General features: G+C 43.0%; 1 protein-coding gene across 1 annotated transcript in view; it reads left to right on the top strand.

The window, feature by feature from the left end:
- Positions 1 to 24733, top strand: part of Dner (delta/notch like EGF repeat containing) — a 272217-nt gene that overhangs the window by 228365 nt on the left and 19119 nt on the right. The window contains exons 9-10 of the mRNA XM_051190607.1: positions 7850 to 7972; positions 18649 to 18762. Coding sequence (XP_051046564.1) covers positions 7850 to 7972; positions 18649 to 18762 — 237 coding nt within the window. The remainder of the gene's footprint in view (positions 1 to 7849; positions 7973 to 18648; positions 18763 to 24733) is intronic.

Below are 24733 nucleotides of genomic sequence, written 5' to 3'. Positions count from 1 at the left end.
ACATTTAGGTCCTCTGAAACATAATTGGTTAAGCAAGCAGCAGTTACACTAGGATACTTTTAATTGGTTGACGTTTTATCTTTGGAATACTTGGGTAAGTTTCAAAGGGGTTGCGGGAACTGTCCTTGAGACACTGTGGGGCTGACTCAGGCCTTGTTCATGCTCTCTCCCTTGACCCTGAATGTAATTTGTTTATAAATGCCTTCTGTTTGGAGAGACACCTGTTTGTCCCTCTCAGAGAACTGAAACCCAAATTCAGTTGTAAAAGTGGCAAAGTTTAAACCCGTCAATTTGAATAAGAACAGCCCTCATAGGCTTATGTATTTGAATTCTTAGTCACCAGGGGGTGAAATTCTTTGTACTATTTAGGGAATATAGCAAGAAAATAATTCTGTATGTGTTCGGTCGAATATCACTTTCCTTCCAAATAGTATTTAACTGCGGTAGGCTGAGTCCCTGGCTGTCGAACCAGAGGGCAGGCTGTACTATGAGGTTCAGCATGGGTACGCTGGCACGATTCATGTCCCACACAGGGTGAAGAAAGGTGGTCTTGAGAAGGGCATGCAGTTTATAACTTCTGGGTAGTATGTTTCTGTGACTTGCCATATAAAGTTTTCAGGTCACAATTTACTGTGGGTCAATGAAACTGCACAAACTAAAACTTGAGACAAGAGGTGAGTACTGCAGAGACGTAATTAAGAAACCCTGAATTGGGATGTTATGGACTAAATTGTATCCCTCCTCAAATTCATTTCTTTGGAAGCTCTGATTCCATTGTGATTGTCTATGGAGATAGAGCCCTTAAAGAGGTGGCAAAAGGCGCTCGGGAGACAGCTCAGGTATGAAGTGCTTGCTGTGAAAATATGAGGATTCGAGAGCTTGGTGCTCAGAGTCTACCAGATGGCTTACACAGCGCTTGGAGGTGGGGTGGGAGTGAGACGGGTCATCCCTGGGGCTTAGTGGTCAACCAGGCAACACTGTTTCAAAAGTCAAGGTGAGCAGCACCCAGGAATGACATTTGAGATTGACCTCTAACCTCTGCACTCATCTGCAAATATGTGCATGTTATACAAACAATGCACACGCATGACCACACTTGTAAAGAGGCCATAGAAGCTCAACAGGGCCCAGAGGGTTAGATTGGAATACTGTAGCTATAGTGGAATACCCTAGCAGTGTTCATTGACAGAGGAAACACTGGGTGAGGACACAGCAAGAGGTGGCAATCTGCCAGCTTAGGACAGATCAACCGGATACACTTGTTTTTGGGCTTCCATTCTGCTGAACTGTGAGAATTAAAATTGCTTCTGTTATTTAATTGATCCAGTCTGTGTTGCTTTGTTATGGCTGCCCTAGCAGATACACACACTAGACTTATGTGTTTTGGGACAGCACAGTGAAGGAGGGAGAGCAGGCATGTAGGATTTAGTGTATGGCCATGATCAACTTCTCTACCCTTAATGTCTTCTCTATAAATTGGGACTAGTTATGCCATTTTGTTGTTGTTGCTTTGTGGACTGGATTTCTTTCTTTTTTAAAAAAATTTTTGAATTTTTTTTTAAATTTAAATTTGAAACAAGGTTGTTTTACATGTCAATCCCAGTTCCTGAACCCTCCCATCCTCCCCTGCCCCCACCCCGTATCCCAACCCCTTTCTGCTCCCTAGGGAGGCTGAGGCCTTCCATGGGAAGTCTTCAAAGTCTGTCCTATCATTTGGGGCAGGGCCTAGGCCCCCTGGATGTGTCTAGGCTGAGAGAGTATCCCTCTATGTGGAATGGGCTCCCAAAGTCCATTCGTATACTAGGGATAAATACTGATCCACTACCAGAAGCCCCATAGACTTCCCAGTCCTAATGCCCACGTTCAGAGGGTCTGGGTTGGTTCTATGCTGGTTTCCCGGCTATCAGACTGGAGTTCATGAGCTCCCCCTTGTTCAGGTCAGCAGTTTCTGTGGGTTTCTTCAGCCTGGTCTTGACCCCTGTGCTCATCACTCCTCCATCTCTGCAACTGGATTCCAGGAGTGAGGCTCAGTGGGTATCTGCTTTTGCTTCCGTCAGCCGGGGACAGGATTTCATAAGGCCTATATTGGACTTGAATTCAATGTACAGCTGAGGATGACTTTGGACTTTTCTTTCTCCTGCCTTTGCCTCTCCAGCGCTGGGATTATGGGTGTGCACCACTATACCTGGTTTATGTGGTCCTGGGGGAATGGATTCCAGGGCTTTGTACATGCTAGGCAAAACACTCTATGAACTGAGCTACATGCTAGCTTTCAGGTACTGTCAGCACATGCATTGGCCCTGCCTGTCTTAGTTACTATTCTACTGCTGGGAAGAGACACCACGACCAAGGCAGATTGCAACATGAAGTATTTAAATGGGGCTTGCTTATCTTTATGGAAAGTTACTTGGTGACTATCATGGCAGGGAGTGTGGTGGCAGGAGGGCATTGCATTGGAGCAGTAGCTTATATCCTGAACCTCAGGCAGGAGATGGTGTGGGCTTTTGAAACCTCAAAGCCCACCTTCAGTGACATATCTCTTCTGTAGTGAGACATCCACCTTCCCTGCCAGCACCTGGTGCACTGACCACGCCCATTGGGGCGTGGCGGCAGGTGCAGGTGTGACCAGGGAGGGGACTTGGTCTGGGGTCCCAGACCTCAGCTAGCTCTCTTGCTTCCTGGCCTGGGACAGTGAGCATCTGTAGTCGTCCATGGACAGGAACCTGCAGGGGTCATCTGTTTCTGGTGTAAGTGATTTCTCCCCGAATAAACATCCATCAGCCTATCGTTTCCCAGATTCTTATTTACTACGTTATACTCCTCCAAGAAGGGCACACTACTGGGTGCATTCAAATGCATGTGCCTATGGGGGCCATCCTCATTTAAATCGGCAAAGGGCCTGACCCTAAAGCAGGTGCCATTCACTTGCTACTAGTCTTTGAGAACCTTGCTATGTAGCTTTGTGCCTGGGGCACCTGGGACTCTTGGAATGCACATGGAAGCTGTCAGCAGCCTTTTGGATACTACAGTTTTCCTAACTGTAGGTTTCCCACCTGAGAAATATTTGGCATGGTTGTGAACCCTGCAGCTCCTGCCTCAGCCTCCTGTTCTAGTAGAGGAAGAAGTGTGAAGAACTCTGTTGATGATTTTAGACCGTTCCCCATCATAAGACGGAGATTAGCTGAGAGTAGAGTAGTGACCTCACATTGTAAGGCTGCAGTGATGGCTCAGGTGGGAAAGTGCTGGCTGCACATACATGAGGACCTGAGTTCAGATCCCCAGAACCCATGGGAAGAGCCAGGAACAGCAAGCAGTAGTATCTAGAGCCCAAGCATTGGGAGAGCCAGCAAGGGCAAGACAGGCCAATCTCTGGAGCTCACTGAACATCAGTCTAGCTGATCTAGTAAGCTCCAGGTTCAGTGAGAGACTTTGCCTGTGGCCTCCATATGCATGCACGCATGCATGCAGTCACTCACGCATGCGTGCATGTCAAAGAACATACCCACTCCTGGAGTCCTGCTCCATCCCTCCCTGCTTTATTTCCCTGAGACAGGGTCTGTCTCTGGGCCTGGAGCTAGGCTGCTATCTCTTGCCCCTGCCCCACAGTGCTGAGGTCACAAATGTGTGCTGCCACACTGGGCTTTTTTAAAAATGTGGGTGCTAGGATCTGAACTCAGGTCCCTATGCTTGTATAGCTAGTGCCCTTATCCATAGCACCATCTCTCCAGCCTGTTCTTTTTTTTTATTCCTTGGACTAGCCAAAGTTTTCAAACCCCGGGCTTACTGCCCTGGGCTAATTTGTTTGCCTGAATTAATTATCAGCAGGGGTGGCCACCTCATTTCTCAGAGTCTTTCTTTTTTGGAAGTAATGCCTTTTAATTCAAACAGTACAACTTAGGGCTCTTTGGCAACTAATGTAAAGGGTGCCTTGACATTTCTTTAAAGGCATTTAAATGTTACTGTCTCTGAAAGAAACAATTTTAGAATATGAAACCTTTACCCCCACCCCCACCCGGGCAAGGAAGCAAAACATCACCAGCTTAATTATATCTGTAAAACAGCAACTTCCACGTTTGCTTTTCATGATGCTACTGGAAGATAATGGTGCTATTTGCAAATTACAAAATAATTATGGATAATTTCATAAAACTTGCTTTGGATTTTTGTCGCTGTAAATGACACCTCACTTTAGAGGACAAGGGTTTGTGTAAAGTCGTAGATTATCCCTCCTGATTGATAAAAGAGCTGCTGGAGAGCACACAGTTGGAACTGTGCTACCCCAGACAGTCTCATGTGGGCATATAAAGGTCCTTTTTGTAGGTGTGGGATCAAACCCAGGGCCTTGTGTATGCAAGGCAAGTGATCTACCAACTAAGCTATATCCCCAGCCACATAAAATGCTCTTACAGTTAGGAAAAGGACCCCCCCCCCAAAACTTAGTTCTCTCTCTGCCTCTCTCTCTTCCTCTCTCTCTCTCTGTGTGGTGCAGGTACATGTGCACATAGGTGTGCATGAGTGTGGAGGCCAGTTGTGTTGTTCCTCAGGCACTACCTACATTTTTTTTTAAAGACAAAGTGTCTTAGTTAGGGTTAGTATTGCTGTGATGAAACACCATGACCAAAAGCAACTTGAAGAGGAAAGGGTTTATTTGGCTTACATTTCCACATCACTGTTCATCATTGAATGGAGTCAGGACAGGAACTCACACAGGGCAGGAACCTGGAGACAGGATTTGATGCAGAGGTCATGGAAGAGTGTTGCTTACTGGCTTGCTCTCTGTGGCTTGCTCTGTCTACTTTTCCTATAGAACCCAGGACTACCAGGTTAGGGATGACAGCACCCACAAAGGGCTGGGCCCTCCCACTCAATTACTAAGTAAGAAAATGCTCAACAGGCTTGCCTACAGTCTGATTTTCTTTTTTTAAGTATAGCTTCCATTTTATTTTTCCTAGGTGTTTCTTCTCCTGTCCTTATGAAACCACCTCTTTGCATGGGCTTTGGTGGAGGTCATGGTACAGTACCAGCAGGTCTAAATTGTGGTGGGGGTGTTTGGTCCTTCTGGGCTTCACAAGATCCATTCCTGACTGCCTTGCTATGAATAGCACAGCTCATACTGTAATGCAGCTTGATGTAGAGTTTGGGAGGCACATAAATGTCAAAGGCACTTGTTTTGGTTGTGTTCCTGACAGCAGCATCCTCTACAATGATGGACTTCTTAATGGACTTGTCTTTGGGCTCGAGCTGGGTGCATTTCATGTTGTATTCCCACCAAACACTGCACAAGAGTTCTGTGATGGTTAAGTTTAGTGGTCAACTTAACACAATCTAGAATCACCTAGATTATAGTCTCATTTAAAGATTGTCTAAATCGGGTTAGCCGATGGGCATCTTGTGAAGACCTGCCTTCACCATTCCCTAGGAAGGGGATCCTGGGTTGTGTAAGAATGGAGGAAGTACAGGCTACAGAAACCCACAGAGACAGCTGACCTGAACAAAGAGGAGCTAATGGGCCTCCAGACTGATAGCTAGGAATCCAGCATTGGACCAAATCAGAACCCCTGAACATGGGTCTCAGCTAGAAGGCCTGGGCAGTCTAAGGGACCTCAGACAGTGGAACCAGGATGGATCCTTGGTGCACAAAAGGACTTTGGTAGCACATTCCCCATGGAGGGTTACTCCCTTAGCCTAGAGGCAGGAGGAAAGGCCTAGTCCCTACTCCAAATGACTTGACAGATTTTGTTGACCCCTCCTGGAAGGCATCACCCTCCCTGTGGAGGGGGTGGGGTGGGATGGGAGGGTGGTCAGGGGGCATGGGAAAGTGGGAGCGAGGGAGGGAGGGACAGAGAGGGAACTGGGATCGATATGTAAAATAAGAAAAATAAATAAAAAAAGAATGGAGGAAGTAAGCTGAGCATTAGCATGTATGTATTCATTCATTGCTCTTTGCTCTTGACTGTGGGTGTTACTAGGTTCTTGGAGCCCCCACCTCCATGACTTCCCTGCAGTGATAAACTCTGTCCTTGAATCATGAGCCAATAAACCCTTTCTTTCTTAAGTTGTTTTTGTCTGGTATTTTATCACAACAACAGGAAAGGGAACTAAGATGGGTTCCAATTTCTTCTCATTTTCAACAACTCTTGTAGTTCTCTGTTGTTTTTCTTTCCTGGATGGATATTCTAACAGGTGTGATATGGTTTCTCAATGTAGTTTTAATTTTTACCTACTTGACCATTAGTAATGTTGATCCCTTCATATACTTGTCCATCATTACTAGTGTCTTACACCACACAGAGAAATCATGTCATTTTTTTAATAAGTGATTTAATATAACATGTTAAACTATAAAATGATTGGAAGAAAACAGCTAGGAAATCCTTCATAGTTCTTGGCAATGATTTCTGGAATATGACATCAAAAAGCATAGGCCATGGTTCTGACTGATTCTATAAAGAGTCAGATAGTAACTGTTTGCTGTTGGCAAGCTGTTGGGTTCCTGCTATTACAGGGGAAACAGGTATAGGATATATATATATATATATATATATATATATATATATATATATATATATATGGAAGGATGTGGCAGCATCTCAATAAAGCTTTACTTGCCCAAACAGCCTGGGATGGATTCTGCTTGCAGGCTATTGCTTGCTGTAGATTTTTTACTCAAGCCTTTCATGCCTGTGTACTGTTGGATGCAGAGCCAGCTCCCCTCAGTTGATGTCAGGACAGCCCCCCCCCACCCATCTTGATAACAAAATGCCAAATGTCCTTTAGGGGACAAAATCACTATTAGTTTTGAGCCTCTTATCTAATTGGCTGAGATAACCTGATAAAGAGTCTTAGGAGAGGCTTTCCTAGGATTACAAAGCATAGGATAAGGCAGAAAAAGAGTCAAAAAACCCCATGGTGTATTTGTCTTAGGTAGGTCAAGGTTGCCTCCAAGGGGCCATTAGCACCACCTAAATTTGGAAAGTGGTTCAAAAATAACTGCGATGGTAACACAGCTGCAAAGTGCTCTGTTAATAATGCAAATATGAGCTTAACCTACTTTTATGATAGGCACAAGTAACAGCATTGAACACATTAGCACACTCCAATGGAACTCTGAGTCTGCATGCCTTCTGTCTGTCGGAAAGGCTAGAGTATGGGATGGGGACAACCAGCAATTCCAATTCCCACTTGGGCAAAGGTTTATTTTTTCTGCTTATCTGAATTCAGAACAAACACAAGCAGAGCAAATTTTGAAAGCACTCACATGGTTCTCATTGTTTGGACAGGGCCAGACAAAAATGGCCTGGTTTCACGGCAAATTGGCAGTAACACGTGTTTTTGAAAGTTGAAAACAACATAATGCCTCATCCCTGAGAATAGTTTCTTCTTGTCTTGTAGAATAAACACCTGTTTTGCAAAATAGGAGCATAAAAGCTGTCTTTATAAAAATTTCTTCATTACTATTATTCTCCAGTAATTAAAATATTAAGTGCAATTTGAAATTGTATAACATATAGATTTGTGTTTTTAAACATACAGACAATGGCAAAACAATCTCACATCTCAACAGGAACTTCAGTTAGGTCCCTTCGAGGCCACTTTCTCTTTGGATTAGAGGGGGAAAAAAAGAAAACTTCCTTCTTTAGTAGCATTTTCTTCAGATAAGTGCATTTTTCTTACTAACAAGGAGAAATACTGTGGAAATTGTCCATGAACACCCAAGGGCCCAGCCCCTTAAGTCCCTCCTGCCAGGCCCCATAGCTTCTACTGAATACCCAGCTACCTTCTTTGCAGGTCAGGAGAATGTAGGATTTTATAGTGTGCATCTGACAGCAGCTTTTCCTCTGTCCCCCAGGTTACCATGGCCTCTACTGTGAGGAAGAATACAATGAGTGCCTGTCTGCTCCATGCCTGAATGCTGCCACCTGCCGGGACCTCGTCAATGGCTATGAGTGTGTGTGCCTGGCAGAGTACAAAGGTGAGCCATTTCTCAGGATTTCCTGGCTCTAAATGACCACATCACATGGAGCTCTCACCTTTTGGAGCATGGATTTGTTTATAATCAAAACCAAATCCTGAGGTTGGGATGGTGGATGGGTTCTGGGAGGGTTGCCCATTTGTAAGCTCCAGACTTCCTTCTGATAAGCCCAGAAACCCTGCTCCTGCCTTTTTCTTTTCCAGATGCATCTCTGTTGAATGCATATAAAGGTAAATACTGAGAGGGTTGTTAAGGTATGCAGGCAGAGACATGTCAAAGGCTGTGGCTGGGAACAGGAAAGAAGAAAGTGTGCTGTTCTCAATGGCTTATTGGGTAAAAACAGTATGCCCTTGGTGGGGGGAGGTGAGGAAGTCTCGTGTATTGGCAAAATGTGAGATCTTATTAAACAAGTCAGTTGGGAGGCAAATGTTAGTTCATCTGATTGGCTGCCTGTTAATGTCACTCTGGAAAAACAGCTGACATTGATGGGCTAGTTAGAGTGTGGGGAACACGTTCTAAGCATGCATGTGCATTAACTCATTGAACCCTGCTGGCAGCTCCACAAGGCAGATGGTGTTGCTATCCATCACTAGCCTGTGTAGTTTGATTCCTAAAAGCCTTTGCTTTGGCTTCTAGCCATGGGGTACGGATGGTGTGGCTTCATCTAAGCCCAGATGCTCAAGTCCGAGAGCCACAGCCAATTGCAGCTGCCTACCCTTTGAATGCTGCTTGTTAGCTCTTACACAGTTCCCTAAGTCAGAACACGGGGGCTGGCTTTAGATTTTTGAAATACTTTTGTGGCCCTATTTATATCCATTTCCCTTAACCTTTCAACTCCTTTCACTGCTTACTTGATAGCCTCCATCTGCCTCTTCCTGCTTCTCTTTTATGGGCCCTTCTCTGTTTTGTGATCTTTCTGGAAATCTTCAAGGGCCAGCACACACTGAAGTACTCAGTGAGGGCTCTGGATGCAGCTAAAGCTGGGCTGGGTCTTTATGCCCAGCACATCAGCATTTTCATTTGGAATGGGATACCCAGTGACGTCCAAGAAGCATCCACATCCTCAAAGCCACAAGGGAAGACATGTTGGATTATCTTTTTGGCTTTTCAGCATGGTGAAAGAGGGACTCCATTTGATTCTGGAAAGAAGAACATAAGGACAATGACTCTAGTGGCTTAATTAGCTCATCTTAATCATGCCACAAGTCTGCTGAGCCTGGACAAAGCTCTCAAATAGATTTTGGCCAATGATACTTACAGAGATTTCCAGGTCCTTCAGTAATAGAGTTGGTATGGGCAATAGGTTTCAAACAACTAAAACTACCAATTCTTTAAGTTTATGGAACAGATCTCATCTTTATAATTAGCAGAAGCAGCTATGTCCTTCTGTCTGTTCTTCTATCTTTGACCTTTAGCTCACACTGGCCTTTACTGAGCAAGAAGAATATAGTTGCCTTGAAAAGCTTACAAGCATCCCTGAAAAATTCAAAGGCTGTGATGTTAACTTTTTCCATGCACCTTCCACACATTCTCAATGTTGTTGTCTATATTGTTGCTCTGAAATCACAACAGTTTTTCAGAAGTGTATTACACTTCCTCATTCTAAACACACACCTGGCTCTGCTTCTGTAGGATAAAAGAAAGTTATGATGTGTAAAATCTTCAAATGTACCCAATCTCCCTCCCTCTGTTGCAAGCCATGGCTCTCAAACTTGAGCTCACACTAGCTTCTGCCAGCAGATCTGTTATAGATCCCTGCATCTCAACTTTCTAGGCTTAAAGTGGGGCCCAAGACTTTGCATTTTTGGCAATTCTCAGGCGTGCCTTTGAGGACTCCTCCCTGTAAGTGTATCTGAAGTGACAATTGCTAGAATATCATTCTGTCCCACATTAGCCGGTCATGCTCATCCTGCTTGAGTCCAGCATTTCCCTGTGTGCTCTGAGTTAGGAGCTTCCATCTGTCCGGAAAACTCCCCCTAATTTCCTTGCTGTTTGTACATTTGCAGTGTCGAGCATTGCTGTTACTATATAAATAAATGCAACTCTTAGTGTAAGAAAATGAAGATTCTAGAAAGAGAGCAGCTGATGCCCATATTCAATATCCTTGATCCCTGGAGGGAAAAGGTCCTGTGAAGATGAGGTTCTTGAGGGATGCTTTAGGAGCTGAGAAGTTTAACTTCTAGTCAGAAGAGAAGGTGCGATTCCGGAGATAGTGAAGAAGTTAAGGACTGATAACCGAGGCATGCAAAGACCCCTGGAGTTTGAGTGTGCTGTGAACATACCACACAGGATCTCTGGAGGCAGAGCCATTCCTTCCTTTCACTGGCTGCTCTTTAAGGGAGTTGAATAGTCTGGAGGCCTGGATCTTTTCTTGTGTGGCTGGAAGAGAATGGTTTTATCCTGCTCACACCAGTGGGTCCCAAGAAATCCAGACTGACCGGCGTCTCCACTCTAGGCCACAGAAGACAGAGCTCAGCTGGCTGCCAATCCAGTGTCCCCATTTTTGACTTGATGTCTTCCTCCATACCAACCACCCAGAGAAGAAGAAAATCTAGGCCTCTAAAGATTCAAGAGGGGGAATAAAAAAGTGATGTGTCTTACTCAGAATTGAGTTTGAATCTGGAGAGCATAATGCGGAACTATTTCCTGATAGACATAAAAGTATGAGGAGGTGGAGATCACTGGAGTAAGGATAGGTGCTATGGAGAAAGGATCCAAGGGCTTTGAGGGCAGATGCCCCAGAAGGAGAAGGGATAGGTCAAAACAAGGCCACCACCAAGTACTGTGCAGGACCTCAGTGAGAGGAAGAAACTAGCTTGCAAGTGGAATAGATTCTGAATGCCCGATGAACACAATGTGCAGGCTGTGATTTCCTGGTAGAAGTTCTAACACCCAGGCTAAACAGAACAGTTTATAAGATTTTTCATGGGTAGTGCAGGTTGCATTGAAACAGAGGACTGGGAGGATGGGCAGTATGGCAGTTATATTTGGAATGGTAAAGGACTGGGGGGGGGAGGGTTAGAGGATCACCTACATTTGAGGGACAAAGGAAAGATAGTTCAGTTGGTGAAGTGCTTATTTTGGAAATGCAAGGGCCTGAGTTCAATTTTCAGAGCCCACATACAAATGGCAGGTGTGGTGGTACACTTCTGTAATCCTAGTCCTGGGAGGGGGAATCGCTGGGGCTCCCAGGCCAGCCAGGCTAACTATTTGATGAATTCCAGGCTGAGAGACCTTATCTCACATAAGATGGGTGGCATTTCCGAGGCTGCTACCTAAGGTTGTCCCTTGGTTTCCACTTGCATACCCACAGACTTGTACCTGAAAACACCCCAACACACACACACACACACACACACACACACACACACACGCCATACATTTCAATAATTCAGAAACCGTGATATCACATACCGTCTCTGGGACTGTGCTTATAAGGAGTGTCCTCAGGAGACACTTAGATAGTGGAAGGGGAGGCACAGGAGGGATGTGGGAAGACTGATTTAAATGCAGAGGGTGACCCAGATGGATGAGAGCAATGTGACTGTGATAATTTCGCGGCGGAGATTCTCTTAGAATAGGCACAACTGCTACATTAGCTAGCTGATGCCACACAGAGGCTTACAACTCACCAGTGGCTTCTTAGGACATGGCTTTGAATATTTATTAGTTCTGTGAGCCCAGGGCATGGCTGAAGTGGTGCCATGCTCAGGGTTCCTGTGCATGGAATAGCCTGAGCTCTAAGCTAAGGCAGGAATCCAGAAGGATAAGCTCGTGAAGACCCTCAGGGCTGGACAGAATTCACATTCTTCCTTCTGGCTGTAGAATTCATGACAGCCTGCTTCATCCCTGTTGCTCCAAATTTTCAATGTCAGCAAAGGCCTGAATCCCTTTAATGGCCTCCCCAGTCAGGGCCACGTAGAATGAGCTTTCCAAGGAAGCTGCTTAGGAACGTTAAATGTAACAGCTGTGGAATAGAAGGTCATATTCAGATGGAGGGAATTAACATGGGGCAGATCATAGGGGCTCATGGGGGAGGGGATTTATGTAGCCAAAATAAAGTTCCATATAATTTTAATCAAGTCTATGAGGTGAAGGAGTCACACAAGCCTGTTAAAGACCTCCTCCCTAAGAGCAGATAGTGCATTACCCACCTTTTTTTGTTGCCGGAGCAAAATATCTTACACTCACTTTAGGCTTCACCTTGACAGCTTCATGTACTGACCTCTCAGAGCCTCCTTGCAGGGACTCCATCCCTGTGCCATATTGTTCTGTGTTAGATGCTCTCTGGGACTTTGGCCCCAGACTCTGTGAACTCTCCAATCTTGCAATGTCCATACCTTTAGAACCAGCACCACGCAGCTGATGCTATGAGGTGGTGCTGTCAGCTTAGAATGAAGGCTGCAAACATATCTTACCTGGGCAGTGGTTTCGATCAGAGAACCTTTCTTTCAATGCTAGTCACAATTTAGCTCATGTCTGTCAACCAAATCTGTGTCTTCACAAGGGACGGCTTTCGGTGGGTAGGATGAGAGGAGTAAGCCTTAGCCACACGACAGCCTGAATACTCTCCTATCTTGAAATTTTCTCTGCCGAACAAATTAATTCGCTCCCTTAGAAATTAGTCTCCACAAGGTCCTCAGGGCACGAGAGGATGTAGCCAGATTGTTTACCAGACTATAACTTGAGTTGTTTAGAGAACCAGTGTCCCCGGGCAGTCTTTGTTCCTCTGCGGAGGGCTCCCCTAACACGTGTAGGCTCCTGGGTTCAATCAATACCCCAAAACAAATAATCAAAAGGATCTGTTGTTAATCACATTAAGTGAGTAAAGAAAGCCAGTTAGAACATGTAAGCTCCCCCTGTGTTGCCTGACATCCACGTCAAGAGTGGAGAGGGGAGAAAAAGGGTTGAAACTGATGTAAATATAGTGTATTCATGTATGAAATGATCACAAATTAAAATGTATGCAGGTAGAAAAAGAAAAGGTAAGTTTCTCCTGTGTGCACGGCATTGTTAGACAATGTTACACGTCAATGAACTCAAGCAGCCTCCTTTCAGCCATGAACGTGTTAATTCTTCCTTCTTCACAATTTAAAGCTAGTTAGTGATGGATCTAAAATGAATTTTGTTTGGTGTTCATAACCACAGAGTGTCAAAACAATCAAGGGTTAGCCTCAGGTTGGATTCACTTTTATTTCTTTATAATAGAATAAATTTAATGATTAACCAATATTTGTTTGGGATTCTTGGTGACAAAAGTTATTTATTGCTTTTGTGTGTTGCAAAACTGGGAGCATTTTTAATCATTAGTATTCTATTTCCATAATTAAAAACTGAAGTGTTCTTTTCTAACCTTTGTCACTTGGACTTAATTCACCTCTGCATGGATCACAGTGCAGGAGAAACCCACAAAATCCCCAGCATTCTCTGTTCACTCTTTAAGTAACATAAGATCCCACTTTACCCAAAATAAACAAATAAATGAATATCATTCCTTCAACAGTAAAGGGGTGATGTGATCATGCTCTTAACATGGTGATATAATTTCTGGGACACCACCCAGCTCAAAAAAAAATCCAGGAAATATAAAAAATTAAATGGACTATGATAAATTATTCTACCATGAATGTTTTTGTCCATTTTATTTCTTTGTAGCAGAATAAATTTAATGGAATAAATTAAGTCCAAGTTTTCCCAAGTCTGTCCATCACTTCACTAGGAGAGCAGCCTGAGGCTGGCATGCGCAAGGGACAATAAGGCTGTGGTTGAGATGCCAATTGTAATTTTCTGAAATGTTCAAGAAGATGGTGAGCTCTGTAACAATTGAAAACTGGGGAAGTCTTGAAGGAGAAAGTAAACTTTGAATGAAATAGGATGACACCATAAAGTTAAACTGAAGTGCAAGACCACATCAGTGGTGGGGTTGTAACTCAGGGATAGAGTGCTTGCTTACCTAGTGAACTCAGGGTTCTAGGTTCGAATCTTGTCATTTCAAACTGGAAAAAAACAGCAACAAGACAGCAATAGTCCTCCAAAAATATTTTCAGTTAACTGTCTTTACCTAGCTTACTTTTCTGGGAGATTAAGGATATAAATGATTTTCAGTTTTTAAATAATAATTTGGGACAACAAAGATATATAATTGGCACATTGCTCTTCGTAGTTCAGATCATTTTAAAACTAGGTTCAGCAAAGAGCCCTGTTGGAGTAGAAACATTTCCAGAAACATCACTCTCCATCCCTTAATCTGAGAAGTATGAATTGTTATTAATTTTGACTGAATTATAGTTTATTTTTGCTTGAGACTAAACATGTTTCGTAACTGTGCATGCTCAGTCCCTTGCCAATGGGTGATGCATAGGTCAGTCCTCAGACTTAGCTTGAAGTGTGGACCTGGTTTTCCCTGACAAAATAGGATGTCTTTGAGGCCCATTTGGAATTTGGAACGACGTTTCATTCCTCTGGCAATCTCACCTGCATGTCAGCCAAAGTACACTGACTGTCTGTCATCCTTTCTGTGAGGACAGGGTTATGGCATTGTAGCTGCAGTTTCTTCCATGAATTAAGATGCGTGCTTTTTCTCTGAAGGTGCTCAGAGAACAAGTCAGGAAGGGGAATGGCACATTGGGATTTGATACAGGGAATTCTGTGACAATGGAAATTATAGCAAGTTCTCAGTACACAGTGTCTAAACCTGCCTTGCCTGGGGAGAGTCAAGGTTCTGCTTTATAATGAAAGGGCATTTGTCTTGGGAATAGACTGAGGCTCAGTTCTGTCAGGCAAAGTCCAGCCCAGGAACAGGTGAAGGTAGGTATGTTTGGTCTCATGGTCATGATGCCTCACACAGTACTGGGTGAACATGCTAAGGAATGTCAAGGCATGAAGGTGGGCCCTAGAACCCAAGGAGAAGGCTTGATCAGGAGAAGTGCCTAGGTGTGTCATGAGGAACCATGGCCATTAACTCTCTATATTTAGTTTCTAGTGCAAAGCAGATCTGTTCTAATGACCTACAGGGCAATGTGACTATATTTTTTAACAGAAGGATCACCAAGCTTAGACTAGAAATGCAAGTGATTCAAGTATGTACCAGGGACTGTGAACCCTTCCCAGTTCACAGGGATCTTGTTTCTGCTAAGATGAGCTTTTGTCCAGCCTTGCTGCCAAAATTCTCCCAATGAATGCTCAGGTAACTGGATGCTGTTATCTATCAAAAAAAAAAAAAAAAAAAAAAAAAAAAAAAAGAGGAAAGTAACAGTGAATAAAATTATTGCCAAAGGAAGAGAAATTCTGATATATGAGAGGTTGCAATTGTGTACTTGTGATTTTGGGTGCTTTATTAAATCTATCTTATTTGAGACTTTTAGGTCTGTAGATATGGTGGTTTGATCCCCTGGAACACATATACTGGCTGTGGTAGTGCTCACCTGCAATCCCAATACTTGAGAGGTGGGGGTAAAGGGATCAGAAGTTCAAGGTCTTCATAGGCTACATAGTGAGTTTGAAACCGGCGTGAGTTATGTGAGACTAGTTAAGGGAAACCCATAGATAGATAGATAGATAGATAGATAGATAGATAGATAGATAGAAATGTAGAGGTAGATACATTTATGATGCATATTTTGGCCTAGAATTTGGCAAATATATTTAGTTTTAGTGACCTGTCTGGTTTGGCTAGGGGCTGTTGGGTGCCCAGTGAGTATGGCCTTGTTGTAGCCATCATATCTTCTGGGCTTCACTCTGAACTTTGGTGGTGGCTGTATTTCACATTACAGCTAGATCTTTTTGTTGTCTAGTTCCTGTTGATCAGCTCATATAATCTTTGAGATAAATATTTTGAAGCAGAGAGGACTCCCCTGCCCCAACTCTTTTAATTGAGTTTTAAAATTATTTTGAGATTATAGGCACATCATTTCCCCCTTCTCTCTTCTCCCTCCAACTCCTCCCATAGTTCCCTTTGTTCTCTTTAAGATCCATGGCTTCTCTTCTCTTTAACTGTACACACACACATACACACACACACACACACACACACACACACACACACACCAGTTTCTAAATATATAAACACAACCTGCTCACTTTATATAATGTTACTTGCATGATTATGTTTTCAGGGCCGACCATTTTGTAGTGGATATTCAATGGGTGTGATGTTTCCTGAGGAAGTCTCTCTCTCTCTCTCTCTCTCTCTCTCTCTCTCTCTCTCTCTCTCTCTCTGAGACAAGGTCTTGAACTTATTATGGAGATAAGGATGAATAAGGATGACTTTGAACTTTTGATTCTCTTGCGTCATCTGTGGTGTTGGGGATTAAACACTGGGTGAAGTACATCCCCAGCCTCTAGAAGTGGAAACTTTAGGAAGAAACCCTGTATACCCAAATGTAGAAGAAAATCTCACATTACGAAGACAGGGAGATTCTCTTCAAGGCCCTGGACACAGGGAGGGAGTTAGTTCATGTTATGAGTGACATAACATGCAGGTTTCCTGCAGGTATGAGGCAGTGAGATATGAGGAAGGAGAGATCTGAAACACACTTGAGGAAAATCCCAGGCATGATGCTGAGCAATACTAGACAATGGTAGGTGAGGGAGAGCCAGAAATCAAGGCTGCCGAGGCGAGGGAAATCAAGGGCTGCTGTTCTAAAGTGCGCTGTCAAGTAGGACACTCATGTGGATGTAGTCGGGAAGTTCTGCTTCTATTTCTTTCTGCCCCCTTTCTTGAGCCTCCTTTCTTAAGGCAGCCACAAAGGAGAGGAAAAGGCCAGCAGGAGGTCAGAGCCCACAGGATGAATCACTGGGTGCGGCAGGCACTTGTGCAATTGGAGCCCAGGAAGTGGAGCGGGAGTGAAGTCAGCGTCACATCCATCGCTGTCATCCGCTCCATGCTTGTTTTCTGTGAGGCAGTCAGGGAGAATGAGCGTTTCATTGTTTACATTCTCATCTAGAGCAGACTGTAATGTTTTCTTCTACTCCGAAGTATGTGGGATGAGGGAGGGAGGGACTGAGAGAGGGAGGGGCGGGAAAAGGGAGGGAGGAAATCTGTTCACCCCGACTTTGCAGCAGATATCCCATCTCTCAAATAGTGCTGGGCATTTCTTTTATTCATCAAAAAACAATGTATTTATTGTGGAAAAGGTGGGAGGGGTAAATGAGGCAGAAATGCATAGCTGTGAACTCAAAGCAATATATTTTGGAAGTAATCCAACCTCACTTTAGACGTTTGTATGTATATATGCAAATATATCTATTTTTCCTTTTACATAAATGGTTTCCTATTTTTATCCAAGGATTTAAAACAGTTAATTACGTGGATTTATTTGTGTATGTCTCTCTCTCTGTGTGTGTGTGGGGGGGCATGTATGTCACGAGTACATGCATGGAAGTCAGAAGACAGCTTGTGGGAGTCAGTTCTCTCCTACCATGTGGGTCCGGGGATTGAACTCAGATGCCCAGGCTTGGTGGCAAGCACCTTCACCTGCCGAGCCATCTCACTGACCGCTTAGCTCTTATGGCCGGTCTTTGTTCAGAGGATGCTGAACTGCACGTGTGGGTCTGAGGTAAACTCTGTGAATAGGGTTCACTTGAGGATTTGAGTCCGTGTTCCTTTCTTTCACTGCCTTGTGACACAGACACAGGCAGCTTCTTCCCTCAGTGTCCCGTCTGTGAGATGGGGAATGAATGCCTTTGTCTCCTAGGTTTTGCACTGAGAAGTAAATCAGATTAAAGGCAAACAGGGAGGGCTTGGGGCATGCGCTGTCAGGGTGCCCGGAGACCTCAGCATGCATTAGTTTGCTTTTGAGTGTGAAGTCCACGCATGGAGAGACCCTTCCCCCTTCCTCTTGTCTCCAAGAGAGCTGGGACCATTGGAACATCTGACTCCTAATTTTCACCTTTGTTGCCGTTCACCAATGTTGAAATGTTTCCCAGGCTGTCTATTTTCTGTTTCTTTTGGAGACTCAGCATTGAGCATTTTTTTTAATTCATTGAGAATTCTATACATACACACAATGAACTATTATCACATATACCCCATATATCTTCATATCTTCCTTTATTCTTCTCTTCTTTGGTAACTGATTAAAGTAAATCACTGCTGCTCGTATGTGCAAGGACAAGGAGGGCCAGCTATTGGGACATTTTAACTTTCAGGTTTTTGGCTTTCTACACCATCGGCTTTGGGATATGCAGAGAAAATGTAGATAAGATATCTTAGTAGAGCCCACAGGCAGAGATTAAATTTGTTCTTTTCTAATAAGGCATATTTTATGACATTCTAAAGTGAGGCGCGGGCACACATACACTTATGTGCATACAAGAACAGATGTACACACACGCACACATAGACACACATTCACAAACAAACACACACACAGACATTCATTCACATACACACACAGGCGCACACATACATTCACATAACACACATGCACACACAAGCACACACACAGACATGCATTCACACACACACACACACAGGTGCACACATACATTCACATAACACACATGCACACACGTACAAGCACACACACAGAGGCACATACACATGCATGCATACACACCATGAACCTTTTCCAGTGCTGTCACATTCTGGTGAAATGCCTTCCTTTTGAAGGCTACAGGGACCGGAGACTACTCCATGGCTCACTTTTTTTTTTTTTTTATTTGCTTCTCTGCAGGGACACACTGTGAACTATACAAGGACCCCTGTGCTAACATCAGCTGTCTGAATGGAGGTACCTGCGACAGCGAGGGCCTGAATGGCACCTGCATCTGTGCGCCAGGGTTCACAGGTGAGTGTGTTTTCAAACTCACCACATAGTCCCACGGTTGCGAGGTTAGACAATCCCCAAACCCTCTCCCATGAATGACTGCAAAGCAGAGATGCCATTGTGCAATGCTAGGAGACATGGCTTCAGTGAGACCGATTTTAAAACAATAGACAACATTGTCATTAAACTAGGCTTTTCTGAAACTAGGATTTGTCATTTAGATTTGCTGATACTGCCATCACTGTACATTTCCAGAGCAAGAACATTGAAGCATAAGCCACAAGCCTTTATGGGAACACTTGAAAATGTTAGTGTTAACGTAATATGAAGGGTACCTGAAGGATTGAATGTGCTTTCTGTGTGAACTCCAACTCAGACACTTATTTTTATTGAATGTTGTAAAAGTAACACAATCTCGAGAACTGGAGATGATGGGTAGTGTTGGGGAGGGAGCGTTCAGGGTCAAATGGGAATGTGAGGACAGACTGGAGTGGGTAGCAAGAGTGGACTGTGATGGTTGCAGACACAGGAGCTGGGTTCACCCTAGTGTCAGTGGTTTCTGAACACAGTTAGGGAGTTGCTTCTAGATTGTGGGATCCAAGCTAAGATGACTTCTTATCCAAGCTCCCCAATGTGAGCTCAGGGAGCTTGCAAATCTGTGAAAGCAGAAGTGAAGTGTGGTATTGGATGTGTTTGTCTATGGGAAGGTTCTCAGTTTTCATCAGATTCTCAAAGGAAATCAGAAACCGTGAGAGTCCAGAATATTCCAAATTTCAACCTTGGTTTTCCCTGCAGAACTCAGGAGCCTTGAAAACTAAAGAATAAGACAAGGTCAGAGGCTGGGGACATAGCTTAGTGGTAAAGTGCTTGGTGTGCAAGCATGAGGACCTGAATTGCATCACTGGGACCCACATACAAGAGCTGAGTGAGGTGGCACACTTGTCTTCCCAGAGCTGGGAACGGGAGACAGGCAAGTCCTCTAAGCTCGCTGACCATCTAACCTAGTTAGTTACTTGGCAAGTTCCAGGTCAGTGGAAGACCCTGTCTCAAAACACAAGGTCATTGGGTCCAGAAGAACACCATTCAAGGTTGTCTCTTGCACTCCACATATATGAGCACATATGAGCATTTATGACCAAACACGTGCATATCCATATGTCCATGCAATAGTCAATGCACACATACATGCACATAAAAAGAACACAGGGTCTACAGTTCTGGTATTTTGATTCCTCCACTATGGGTTTGGAAGAAGGCTGCACATGGAAGAAGGCAAGGGCTCTGTAAGAGACACATGCCATCCTCTGCTGGGGACTACCTTGGTAGGCTTGACCTCTCCTTCTGGGCCACTGTGGTCACCTCCAAACTTTATAGCACTCTGCAGAGTCCACTCACTAGGCTTTATCTGTTTACCCTTTGGGAAGGTGCCAACTGCCAAGTGGCTGGAGGAGGAGCAACTTCTGATTTTTCTGTTTATCCGTTTTACACCCTGTGTTTTCCTCTTGGGTTGTTCTGAGACTGAGAAGTCGGCTTGCTCCAGAAAATGATTTGCAGATGGTTTTGTTTATCTGGTGGCTTATAAACACAGAGAGACATTTATATATTAGTCAGTGGAGGCAAAAATATATATATTCCTGGGTCTTTTCCAGAAATTTCTATCTTACTACTACTACTACTACTACTACTACTACTACTACTACTACCACTACTACAAAAAAAAGCAAAGAAGAAATTAGAAGATATAAAGCTATTGAAATAACTCATCAGTTAGCATCATATGACTGAGAAATAGCATTATTAATATATTGACATACAAGAGTTTTCCTGAAGTGTATGTGTGTACATATATGGACACAAATGGAATAATAATATCCATTTTTTGTAGCCTACTTTTAATGTAGACTAAAATACATAAATAATCAATGTGTTTCCATGATAAGACTTATACCTTTACAATATTTATTTTATATTTTTTTGTTTGTATGTATGTGTAAATGTGTGTGTACATGTGTGCAGGTACCCACAGAGGCCAGAAGGGGGCATTTGATCACTGGAGCTGGAGTTACAGGTGGTTGTGAACTGCCCAGTATGGGTGCTGAGAAGAGAACAAGGGTCCTTTGGAAGAGGACCCTAAGCCTTTATTTTTTAAAGCATTTTCATTGGTTACTGCTACTCTATGGAATGTCATGATTCATTTTTAGTTCGTCTTCCATTTTATTTTTGGCAGTTAAGAATGTTTCCAAATTACAACAATAATGAAAGGAATGCTTCTACACATACAATTTTCTATATGTGCTCCCCCTCCCAACCGTGCTTTAGTACAATTCTCTATGAGAAACAAAACCAAATGTCAACTTTCACATTTATGACATGACTGTCTGTTTCCTTGTTTTGATGCACCCCCCCCCCCCAATTGTCACTCTGATAGGCAACAGTGCTATTTTATTATTTAATTTGTAGGTCTGGTGCTCAAAGAGTTGAACATTTAAAAAAAAAACATTTCTTGTCAAATTTTATGAACACTCTCCTCATAACTTTGTCTGCTTTTCTGCTAGACCATTCACACTGATCTTTCTAGCCATCTAGTTCAAGTGCATTACCTTTTATCTGTCAAGATCATAGATACATTTTTCTTTTTTACTTGCCTTTCAAGTATGTATAGAACATTTTGTTTTATATGTAATATGTTTAAGCTTTACATAATTAAATATTGACTCTCCCCTTCTGTTCTTGTTTATCATATGGCTTTAACTATCAAAGCTTTATTAATACCCCCTCTATCATTATAACCATGTATGAGTTAATTTTGAGCATTTACATCTTTAATGTATTTGAAATTTACTTTGATAATTTTTGGGATAGAAAATAGAATATTCATTGCAGATTTAGTGAATCTCCAACTGCCAATTTAGTAAACTGTCTTAGAGATAGCAAACACACACCAAATTCATAGATTATCCTTTGTTTTCTCCTTTAAGTGTTCAAATGTTGGATAGTAATTCAGATGGTATTATTGCCACTATAAATTGCTCTGCCTGGAAACTGTGGAATAATTTTGATCCTTTGCCTGTATGTATGTACAATGTGTGTGCCTAGTACCTATAGAGACTAGAAGGTAGTGCATGATCCTCTGGGCCTGGTGTCACAGGTGGTTATGAACCACCACCTGGGTGCTGGGAATTGAACTCAGGTCCTCTGAAGCATTTCTCCAGCCCCTTACCTTCTTTTCTTTTTCTTGCTTACCTGCTTCTTTGTCAGTGTATCTGAGACCTAGTAAAATTCACAGTTGGCCAACTAGTGAGTGTTTGGGAGCCTCTTCATTGGCCAACGAGTGGAGCTTTCCTGCTCTCCAAGCCTGGCATTCTTCTCTCTCCATAGGATCACAACCCAGTGTCGATCCTCTCCATCTTTCAGTTATTGGCTTGGCATCCACCCTTTCCTTCAAGGCTTTGTTCATCTGTTAGCTGTATAGTGAGAGCTCCCCATGGCTTTGGTTTGGGTTTCTTTATGGCAAAATGATGATAACAATTGTTTGTTCTTATTTTTATTTTTGATATCTGAATATCCTCCTCCATGGTGAAAGGCCTCTTCATGTCTTTTGTGCATTTCCCAGTCCTGTCACAGCACTTCAAGGCCTCCTGTATCAGCAGCGTAGCTTGTGGTTGCTGATGGCCTTCTTCACTAGCTGAGATGGTGCTCATTAGGTTTTCCACCATCATTTCATATTCCCTCCTCTACCATGCTGCACTGTGTGGAACGAAGTCACTTGGCACAGTGGAGGCTATGCTTCCCTGTATGAGGGTGGAGTGGCTGAAGGACTACTTGGAGTACTTCCTGTGAGAGATTTGTTTATTCTCCCCATTTATTAGTTTGTTCAACCATTTATTTATATTAGTTAGGGCTTATGAGTACTTAGTGGATGGCTTGTGTTACAGGACAACACAGTTTATTTTATTGCTCACGATGTTCCCACTTTGGGCACTGGGAGGCCTTTCATTTGACTCCCATACCCCTTCCACATATCCCCATATGGGTGTGGGGGCTGCTGCTTTGTTGTGTTTCAGCACTTGTGTGCAGTCTCATCTTGTCTATTTCCTGCTCTCATCCTGGAGTCATCCATTTCTCCTTGGAGAATAATTGAAGTAAACATCTAGGCACTAAAACTACTTGTTGCTGTTAGGATGTCACTGCTATCAGAGTGTCTTGGCTGACAAGCAAGGGCGGTTGTGTGCACATACTAATTTGTGCATCTGGTGCACATAAATCTTACGATGCATCTCTCTGTACCTTTATTAAGTTTAATGGGAATTCATGGTGTTGGCCAAATTCTAATCCAGCACCACCAGGATCATTCTGGTCTTTTATTTATCCATAACCCCTGCCCAACCCAACACACAATAATAGCAATGTAAATGATGCACACTCTCCATTCATTCTACTGTTTTAATTCCAACATGCACTATAGCAGCATCAAATTTCTACCTTATGTTCTTTTAGAAAGTCACTTTTCCCACTAGAATACAGGGTCTGCTTATAGCTCATATTCATTTAGTTTAACCAGGCCTAAGCCAGGCATAGTGGTTCAAGCCTATAATCACAGCACTCCAGAGGTAGAGGCAGAAGTGGCTACATAGTGTGTTCAAGGCCAGTTTAGGCTACGTAAGACCCTGTCTCAAACAACAGCAACATCCTGATTGGACTCATTTTCAAAGTTATTAGGTCAATAGCTCCCCTGCTACAGCCTTGTCCTTCAGCGAAGCTTCTTCTATCTAGTTACTTTTCTTCATAGACTGCATTCCATCATGGACTTTCCCAACTAGATGTTATTTATTTTTTTTTCCATTTAAATGTTGCTTCATTAGTTAAAAAAGCCATCTGTTTCTCTTTTCATTGAGCTGCTTTTGAACCTTGGTCAAAAATCAATTGGCAAATATTTGCATTGCTCTATTTTGAGTTCCTTCTTTTTTGTTGATTGATGTGTCTGTGCAATTACCATCCAGCCTTGATACCTAAAATCTACCATAGCCATATGACTTTTGAAAGTGGGCAGGTGGACTCCTATCGCTTTATCCTCTCTTCCTCCTTTTGTTCAAACTCGTTTGGATGCTGGCCATTGCATGTTAATATGGTGAGAGATATGACCATCTATTTTTTTTAAATACTTATCTTTTTATGTTGATCAATTTTGGTTTGACCCTCTCCTGTGGTGGTTATTGTGTCCTACTCCTTAGATGGAACCCTTAGTGGCTTCACTGATGCACTGTGGGTAGTGAACCTTGAATGCCCCCTATCACCCTAGTTACTTGGGTATTCAAGGCATACACACTATTTGATAGCAAACTGTAGTGAGAGAACATCATTCTGGGATACAGTGTACTTTAGCATTCCATGTGCTTTATTTATCGCATGCTATCTTCTGAAGTAGCATCCCGTACATATGACCTGAGCCTCTACCAACACCAGCTTTTGTCTCCTTAGTTCAGTGAAACCATTGTGTTTGAGATCTTCTGCAGGTGGACTTTCAGGGGAACTGTGCTGCTCAGTTGCCACATTTTGCATCTTGCAGCTAGACACCAGGACTGCCTGGTGTCTCATTCTTTAAAGAGTTTTATTTTTCATATATTTTATTCATTCTTCTAGTTTATAGGAGTGGTTAAGAAAGGTTCTGATTTTTTTTCACCACAATAGGAAAAGTTCTAAATTTTTGAACCTTGCTTTGTCTATAATAAAATCCTATCAAAGTATGAAGGAACAAGCTAAAGTGCCTGTCTGGAGCCTGACATAGTCTTAATGTAGAGATTGTGGTTGCAGGGATATATACCTTTCATCATGGACTCTACTAACTCAAGGCTTTATTAACTGTAATGACTTTGGATAGTTTTTGGTTGTTTTATATTTCCTAACTTATACAAGGGAAGCCTTACAAATGAGTCAATATGATTATAGCCTTCTATAAGCATTACCCAGTATACATATTATCCACGTTGCCTCT

The sequence above is a fragment of the Phodopus roborovskii genome, unplaced genomic scaffold, assembly GCF_943737965.1.
Source record: "Phodopus roborovskii unplaced genomic scaffold, PHOROB, whole genome shotgun sequence".
Lineage (NCBI taxonomy): Eukaryota > Metazoa > Chordata > Mammalia > Rodentia > Cricetidae > Phodopus > Phodopus roborovskii.
Note: the sequence above shows the minus strand (reverse complement) of the source record. Positions and strands in the feature narration are given on the sequence as shown.